This window comes from Enoplosus armatus, chromosome 24 (assembly GCF_043641665.1).
Source record: "Enoplosus armatus isolate fEnoArm2 chromosome 24, fEnoArm2.hap1, whole genome shotgun sequence".
Classification (NCBI taxonomy): domain Eukaryota; kingdom Metazoa; phylum Chordata; class Actinopteri; order Centrarchiformes; family Enoplosidae; genus Enoplosus; species Enoplosus armatus.
The window spans coordinates 1,739,662-1,748,672 of record NC_092203.1 but is presented as its reverse complement, the minus strand read 5'-3'; the positions used below and the strand labels follow the sequence as shown (position 1 = coordinate 1,748,672).

The window sequence follows — 9,011 nt, the reverse complement described above, 5'->3', positions numbered from 1 at the left end:
TCGTTAACGCTTGGCCAGCTGGTTAGCAAACATTGCGGATTTCTTGTTTGCAGCCTCAGAGTTAGCATTAGCAGACGTCTGTTGGCTTGCTCAGCTGTTTTTGGATGACTTGGGGTTGTTCCGGCAGAGGAGAGGCACGCCAGCGCGTGTGGAAGGACATTTTTTCTCCCAACATAAAAAGTGCTTGAGACGGTCCCCGGTAGGCCAGTGTAACCGGGGGGGTGGGGTGGGGGGTGGGGGGGGTCCTGGAGGATTGCTAACATAAACGGCACCACAGCCGGGACTGTAAACACAAGTGAAGCCGAGGAAATTCTCAGCCCTGCGTTGTTGGGACGAGGCGCAGATCCAGTCAGCATCACCATGGCCCACTCTCCTGTTCAGGGGAACCTGCCGGGGATGCAGGTAAGACGAATGTCTTCTGAATTTTCTCCGCAATAAGTAAGTTGAGGTCACTGCCAGAACAAAATGTACACTCTTTGACTCCCTGCTGTGGGTTTGTGCAGTGCACTGCACACCTGGCCAACTCCGTGATTTCGGGGCATCTTTGAGGACTCAAAAGATCGGAAACATTTGAGAGCCAATGATGCACCCAGCTGTTATTTCTTAATGCTGCGACGGGCAGAACGAATTGAAGGAAAGACGGCATGTGAGGCAACCTAAATATATCCGTGACAGAAACTTATCATTTGTATGAGACGCCAGACAACAGAGCAGAAAGTTAACGTGCACCTCTGTTATGTCGTCATCGATAATTATTGCCCACGTTGACAGCTAATGTGCTGAATGTCTCATCTTTGCAACAGAAAGATGCGCATTGAACGCAAAATTCCGATACTTCAGCCATGACTTGAAGGCAGTGGAGCTCTCCGGTTCCCCTGTACAAAGAAACTATTATGCACACATGAGCCTTGTTCTTGCCTCTGCTGCTATCTTTAGGATTTTTTTTTTGCCTATAGGGGATAATTGTGTTGGGTAGATAACTAGGGGAGATAAGTGTTCCTAATGTAAACTGCCTCATGCACCAGATTATGTTCCCTGTGCAGGCCTGTGTGCAGATTTCTCTGCAGATTGCGAATCTGGGGGAGGATGCATCAGAGGCAGACAAACTACTGGGCGCCAGTAAAGGCACCATAATAAGTCATGCTAAGTTGTGGATAAGTTTTTGCTGCCAGTCAGGTCAGGATTGTTTGCCAGCGATTAAAGTGCAATCAAAGTTTTACGTTTGTCAGTTGAGTTTCCTCGCAGTCATTTCCAAGACTGATCTAAGACAGTGTAAACATGGTCATCATTTGCCTGCAATTTGACTTGATCCGGTTTGAACCCATGTTCCCAAACAAAGTGTCTTATTGTTTTAATAAAATATGACTCATCACTTTCTCACTTCTTCTGCATCTGTCCTGCGCCGCACTTTCCATTAGTGGGAATCACTGTTTGTCTTCTTGAATAAATCCCTTTCATGGCTCCGTTTGGTGACATAAGGTTCCCTTCTTGCGCAAACGCGGAAAAACGGTGTCGTTTTTAGCCATCTCAAAACGGGCGTATTGACCCTTTCTCTGCTTAAAAGAGGTCATGAAAGGAAGTTGTTTTTGTCGGCGCCTGCTCTTGTGTTTCCCACATAACAGCGCCTGGAGAGTTAAAGTCATTTTAGTTCACTTCCTGCGGCGTTCAAGTAGGGTTTTTTTTGTTTTGTTTTGTTTTCATTCAACACTCAGATTCACATGCTCTAGTGTGCTTGGAAAAGTTGGAAATATGGCTTGTCATTGGATTCTCTGAACACATTTTCAGCTCCAGGTCCACTTTTTTTTTATCTGACCACCCTCACACCGTTTGAAATCATGCAACAGTACTTGACTTGTTTCTCATGGCCTCAAGAGGAGTTATAATTACGTCTCACGGTGCCAACGCTGCTATTTGGGCATAAAAGTAACATGATGTAAGGGAGTTTTCATCATTGCGTCTCTGCACAAACTGGCTCATTCACAGCGACAGCACCCGATGTGTCCAAAGCCCAGAAAATCAGGAGGAGAGAGGTTATAACTGTAGGTGACAAACTGGGCCATTTTTAATCATTTTTGTCCCTGTCAGGTCATATATAAAATGGTTATCTGCATGAGATTCTGCATTAGCTTCCACGCAGGCATCGCCAATTCAAAATGAATGCATTTAATTTAGAGTCTTCATATCAGACCCATATATCTTAATTTAAGTTTAGTTAAAGTATTGATTTCATTAGTATATAATTGCTCTGTGTTTTTTTTATATTTTTGTTTGTTAATGATAAGATAACTAAATACTATGCAATTTTTTGTTAATTTTTCAAGCAAAAATGCCAAAAGAAATTGCAGTTTCAGCCCTTCAAAGATGAAGCTTTATCTGTTTATATTGTTGCAGATTGAATATCTTTGGGTTTTGGACTGTTGGTCAGACATAACAAGACATTTGAAGACGTGCCGTTGGACTCTTCGTAGACTAATCGGTTAATCGAGAGAATAATCGGCAGACAGTAAACCCCAAAGGTGCAGCAGTGTATTGAGAGGACTAAAATGTTACTTTAGGAGCATATTTTGTGTTCTTTAACTTCTTTTTAACCCACATGTTATCCAATTGTTACACTCTTTCCCTTTCATTCTCCTGTGTCTTTCTTTCTGTGTAAACAAACACAAGGTGTTGCAATGAATGAATTAATGTATCCTGTAAGAATGGCACCCCGCTGGTGTTTCCTATTTACTCCCCGACATTGAGTTCTTTTCAAACATTCCTTTTTCTTTCCTTTTTTTTTTCTCTTTCTTTTAAATCCGCCTTCCTTTTCCTCCCCCTGCTTTGTTCCCCCTCCCGTCACCGGCAGAATGCCAAAGCTGACCCGGAGGAGCTGTTCACCAAGCTGGAGCGGATCGGCAAGGGCTCGTTCGGCGAGGTGTTCAAAGGCATCGACAATCGGACCCAGAAAGTAGTGGCCATCAAGATCATAGACCTGGAGGAGGCAGAGGACGAGATCGAGGATATTCAGCAGGAGATCACGGTGCTGAGCCAGTGTGACAGCCCCTTTGTCACCAAGTACTACGGCTCGTACCTGAAGGTGATGTTTGTTGCACGCATAATGTCACAGGACAAGGTTATAGTCAGTATAATATGCATTAAGAGTTCTTAGTACTGTATTTTTGCATCAAAGTAAAACCTCCAAGTGAGCAAATGGGATGAGACATAAAAGGATTTCTCTTTCTCTACCCACTTTTTCCCCCGAATAATCCTAAATTAAAAAGGGATTAGCCTCAGACGACTTCAGGCACCCACCAAGCCTTTATTAGTGTCATCATGACTTGTTTAGGAATGCGCCTGGCTCCTGACACCTCGCTATAAACCAGTAACCACCTTAATAAACCCGCTGTGCATATCTCTCACCCAAACGCACCGTCGCACTTCATGACCCCTTTGTGTTCATCGCTCTCTTCTCTCTTTCTCCATCTCCACTGTTCCAGGACACAAAGTTATGGATCATCATGGAGTATTTAGGTGGAGGCTCAGCATTAGATTTGGTGAGTGATTCCTGCTATCGCACCGATCACCCAAACAGACGATAAAATATCACACCAAAACCATCTTAATGCATGCATGCGTAGCGCTCTGTGACTTTGGAGTTAAGTTAGTCATCGTAGTTGCCATGCTGTCAGCCCTGTAGAATGAATGATCCTCCACCCTGAAGCTCAGCTGACTCCCACAACTCGTGCTTTTTTTCTTTTCTTTTTTTCTAAAGATGGAGCCTGGAGCTCTGGATGAGACCCAGATCGCCACGATCCTGAGAGAGATCCTCAAGGGCCTAGAGTATCTGCACTCGGAGAAGAAGATCCACAGGGATATCAAAGGTAGCCGGCCAACTGAGAGTGCTGCTATTAGAGGACGCAGGCATCAGGGAGCGCACACAAATATCACGTAGCACATTAACGGTATTGACGTCCACTTACGGCTTCATTAATCATATAGTTTGTTCATCGGGGAATTGAGATCAGCACTGCAGCGGTTTCGCTAAAAGGCTTCTGACAGTTGTTCCGTCTTTTATTAAATAAATTGGCGGTGCAGATGAATGGCATCGACGGAGGTGTCTGAAGATGTGGCAGTCTCGTGCTGGATCACACTGACCTTCCATCTGCTCCCCCTCCCCCTCCCCCCCACACAGCTGCCAACGTGCTGCTGTCCGAGCAAGGAGAGGTGAAGCTGGCGGACTTCGGTGTGGCGGGGCAGCTCACCGACACTCAGATCAAGCGCAACACCTTTGTTGGCACGCCCTTCTGGATGGCCCCGGAGGTCATCAAACAGTCGGCCTACGACTCCAAGGTAAGGCCAAAGTCAGAGTGTTGTATTTACGGTGTTAGAATAGCACTTTCAAAACAGCACTGACAACAAATGCTAATGCTGGAGTGCTCTTTAAATGAGGCACAAGACACTGACTTACATAGTAATCAAGTACATGTGTTTAGCCAATACATCTACGATAATCCTTCAGTTCAGCAATGTATGTTCATACATATGGCTCATCAATATAGTGATAATTTCAATTCAGCCAAAAAATACACTTTAGTATTCACTACATATGAGTCTTGACTGGTTGGTGGAGGCATACAACCGCGGGGTGGTGATTATAGTTGTAGAGATATTATGTATGTTAAATTATCAACATGTCCCCCTGTGTGTTCCAGGCCGATATCTGGTCTCTGGGCATCACGGCCATCGAGCTGGCGAAAGGCGAGCCGCCCCACTCGGAGCTCCACCCTATGAAGGTTTTATTCCTCATCCCAAAGAACAACCCGCCCACACTGGAGGGCAACTACAGCAAACCGCTCAAGGAGTTTGTGGAGGCCTGTCTCAACAAAGAGCCCAGTTTTGTAAGCCCCCCCCCTACCCCCTTCTTTTTTTTTTTTGACTTTCGGTGTGTTTCTCCCGACTCCCATTCATGAGCTCATCTCACTCGATTCTCGTCATTTCCACAGAGGCCGACTGCCAAAGAGCTGTTGAAGCATAAGCTGATCGTCCGCCATGCGAAAAAGACCTCCTACCTGACTGAGCTGGTGGACAAGTACAAGAGGTGGAAGGCGGAGCAGTCCAGAACCACAGAGTCCAGTTCTGATGAGTCTGACTCGTAAGTCCTCCTTTGCCTTTTTGTCCTGGTGTGCTGTGAAAAAACAGTAGTCGTTTTTTGTTTGCAACTCATATATTCAGTTGGTTGCTTCTCTTTTTGTTCTTAGCAGCTCTTTTTACTCCTGTTTGAAAGCACTAAAAGCACATTTGACGCGAACACATCCTGCCGAGGGAGAGAAACGTCCTCTCTGCCGCTTTCCTCCCACATTTGTTACGCTGAGCTCGAAGCACTTGACATGCATGACGTCATCACTCATCCCGATAAATGTACAAAGCCTCTTTTTAATATCCGTCCAACCAGAGAGCAGGACGGCCAGGCGTCGGGCGGCAACGACTTCGGCAGCGACGACTGGATCTTCACCATCCGAGAGAAGGACCCCAAGAAGCTGCAGAACGGGGAGGGACAGTCGGGGGCGGCAGACCAGGTGAATGCATCAGATTATTCTTCAGGCTCTGATTTCCTGTCTGAACTCTTGACAGTAACAGTTGCCAAAAGCCCTCCCACTAGAACTAACCCACGGCAAGATGGCGTGATGTTATTTGGGGAAATGTGCATGTCGTGCTGATTTAAAAAGATTCCCCCTAAGGTGAAGCTGCACTACTTTAATTCCACCCCCCACCCCACCCCGTTCTCACGTCTCTCTCTCTCTCTCTCTCTCTCTCCTCAGACAAAAGACATTCCAAAGAGGCCTTATTCACAGAGCCTGGCCACAGTCATCTCTCCTGCATTAGCTGAGGTAAGGAGCTCCATCTGTATAACCAACTGACCGGCTGGCCACAAGTTAGTCTCCTTCATAGTCAGGCCTACAGTGAATATAGTGAAATGTGAAACTGGGGTGCTTTCGTGCCTGAAACTGACCCTCAGGGTGCTTTCACTTCTAAGCTTGGTTTGATTCAAATGAAATCGCTGAATTATACCCGGACGGGTCCCTGGCCTTATCAAATTGTTTCTTCTCATTTCATCAGTCGAACCAAATCTCTCACCTTTCTCCTCCCTCCCAGCTGAAGGCGAGACAGGAGCAGGTGAATGGGAACCCCATGGTCCTGGATGAGCTGAGGGAGGCCATCCTGCTGGCTGAGGAGGCCTACCCGGGCATCTCCGACTCCCTGGTGGCTCACATGGTCCACAGGCTCCAGAGGTAACCCCTGCACAAAACAGAGTAATTAATCATGTAATCCAGATTTATAAAGTGTTTTAATGCAATAGATGATGATAATCTAATTTTTGTTTTCTTTTTCTTGCAGTTTCTCCACAAGCAGGATGTCCTCCTCCTCCCCCTAGTAATTGGGTCTCTGCCTCAGCCCTGCTCTCCCAGGCCCCCACCACCCCCGCCTCCCTCCCAACACCACAGCCAGGTCAGAGGGTTAAAAAACCAGGGGTCACGTCTTTCAACACCAGCTGACCACGTTTGACCTCCCGTGCGGGATGGTGGGGGCTAACCTAGCCTGTCAAAATTACTGAACTCCAAAGCAGAGGACTGAACAGAGGATCTCTGGAGAGCGTCTTTTTGCCACTTATGAGAGAAGTTGCGGGGAGGGGGCAGCAGAACCCGTGGAAAATCGACTGCTATGGGACAAGACTCAAAGTCAGAGCAACCCACCAGAAAAACAAGCCAGACTCTGGGCTCTGTATATGCGGGACACCTCCGGCCTCACACCGCGGAGTCTCTATATGGAATCTGCTCGACGAGGAGCTGAAAAAGAAATCTCCCTCAAATCCAAGACAAGACTTCAATCCCCCTCTCAATGCAGGCGTCATATCCCCAGAACCTCTGAAAGCATGCTTGATGAACCTGCAGGGATATTATCTCAGCGTGCAAGCTGCGTGTGTGTGCTTGAATGCACCTTGCGAGCGTGTGTGTGTTTGTGTGTGTGTGTGTGTGTGTGTGTGTGTGTGTGTGCGTGCGCTCTCGCGTATGTAAGACTCCCTGTTAAGGCAAATTGCAGCATTCTTAATGAAACCTCAGGTAAAGTGCTTTAAGTGGACTTTGTCCTCCGAGGCAGTGGGAGAAGGAGGAGGACGAGGAGGAAGGGGAGGAAGGGGGTGTCGCCATGCTGTACATGATTACAAGTTGTCATTGCGGGAAATGAATCACTGTGTACAAAATGGTCATGCGCATTTTGTAGATATTGATAATGTTTAAAAGTAGATATTTAAAGATTTCAAAAAGTTACTCCACCAGAGAACGGAAAATGCCTTGCCTTTTTGAGATATACACACACACACATTACGTTCTGGCATTTCATCTGACATTTCTTGTTTTGTTTTCTTTTACTCGTCGGTGAGTGAAAATTCAGTTCAGTATTCATCAGTGTTTTCTTTCAAAGTTCCTATCTTCCGTTTCAATCACCTGCTGAAAACTAACTATGATACTAAGCTTACTTTGTTTAGAGGCAGAGGCTGTTCCTTTTCGTAGTCGAGGGGGGGGGGGGCTCCCACCTGTGCTTATGTTTAGGCAATTTAAGTCAGTTTTGAAATTGTTTAGGACAAGAATGAAGGTAGACCTGTGTCTGCAAATAACAATATTGAGAGAAGCCGAGGACAATTACAAAGGGGAATCACTATGGGCAGTTGATAAGTGATATCATGTGAAGTATTTTTATTTTTTTTTCTTGGCTTGTAATTTATCTTAAGCACTACTTATAAACTAAAGGCGAGGAATAACTGGAAAGGACCGTTGTAGGCAACCGCATCATGGCCAAACCTAAGCCGTAGATCAGGACAAGCCGAGCTGCAGAAATCAACGCCATCCTTATTTCCTCAACCCAGACGTTTCTGTTCTCACCACCACACCATGCTAGAAAGTGCCATGTCCTCTTTTTATGCTTTCACCAGATGTTTGTAGTATGATTTGCACCTTTTTTTTGTTTGTTTTTTGTTTTTTAATAAATTTCGGATCAGTTTTTTTTTTTTTTTTGCACTTTGAAAGTGTGTCAAGTATTTAAAGAAACCTGTATGAGGAAAAAAAACAAAAAAAACAAAAAAACAAAATTAAAAAAGTTGCTAATAGCCATGTTTTACTATATATGTTTACTTAAGAGTTCCAGAATTTACTACTGTGCTAATGCAGCAATAATGTTGAGGAGTTGCATCATGACGCACTTGTCAACACAGGGATTGAAAGAAATTAAGAAATATCTGATATTTTTATAACTGCAAAGAGTTAAGTATGGAAATATGGAATGCTTTATGGATACAGGCACCTGCCTCTGGCAAAAAAAAAAAAGAAATATCTATACCTTAAAGAAAAACATATGCTACGGAAATAATTACAAAATGTGTACATTTGGTCTCCTTTATCATAGCTGACAGTTTATAGTACTGTATATAATCTTTGCTTGTGTCATTTGAGAATCCCCAAGTTAAATGTAAGCTCCTTGTAAGCTTTCAAAGTGACATGAGAAATAAAGATCTAATGCTAACTGAGAACTGTGTGCCCTGCATATCTTAATTTCCTACTTCTGCCTCACATCTAAGCGTGAATCATGTCCCTTTACCTGGCTTACCAAAGAAAAGAAAATGGTTTCAATCATTTAAATCATTGTTTAGCAGTGCTAGCAGCTTGGCTCTAGGGTATGGCAATTATGGTCGGTTCACCACTTTGGCCCAGACCTAAATATCTCAACAACAATTGGATGGATTGCCACGGAGTTTGGTGCAGATATCCAAGTTGTCCAGAGGATGAATCTTAATGACTTTTAGTGGTCACCTGACTTTTAATCTAGGGCCACCAGCAGGTCAAGCTTTTCACCAGGGTTGGAGCTTTGTGGGGGTCTCTTCCGTGTGACAGAGAGAGATAGAGAGAGAGAGAGAGAGAGAGACTTCACTGCTCATTACTTGGTCCAACACTCACACACACACACAGCAGCTCTCTACTTGC

At 45.0% G+C, this 9,011-nt stretch overlaps 1 protein-coding gene across 1 annotated transcript; it reads left to right on the top strand.

Moving 5' to 3' along the window:
• The first annotated feature begins 262 nt into the window (after positions 1-262).
• Positions 263-8,554, top strand: stk24b (serine/threonine kinase 24b (STE20 homolog, yeast)). Its single transcript, XM_070930381.1, has 11 exons — positions 263-402; positions 2,846-3,076; positions 3,477-3,533; positions 3,752-3,860; positions 4,172-4,329; positions 4,692-4,877; positions 4,983-5,131; positions 5,432-5,555; positions 5,799-5,867; positions 6,133-6,269; positions 6,376-8,554. Exons 1-11 carry the CDS (start codon positions 361-363, stop codon positions 6,410-6,412), a joined length of 1,299 nt encoding a protein of 432 aa, XP_070786482.1. The 5' UTR covers positions 263-360; the 3' UTR covers positions 6,413-8,554.
• Positions 8,555-9,011: the final 457 nt, after the last annotated feature.

Bases quoted from the DNA above. Each gene is read 5' to 3' on its own strand.
- stk24b (XM_070930381.1), top strand. From the start codon at position 361: ATGGCCCACTCTCCTGTTCAGGGGAACCTGCCGGGGATGCAG. The intron at 403-2,845 runs GTAAGACGAATG...CGTCACCGGCAG, and splicing joins GGAACCTGCCGGGGATGCAG to AATGCCAAAGCTGACCCGGA. The intron at 3,861-4,171 runs GTAGCCGGCCAA...CCCCCCACACAG, and splicing joins GATCCACAGGGATATCAAAG to CTGCCAACGTGCTGCTGTCC.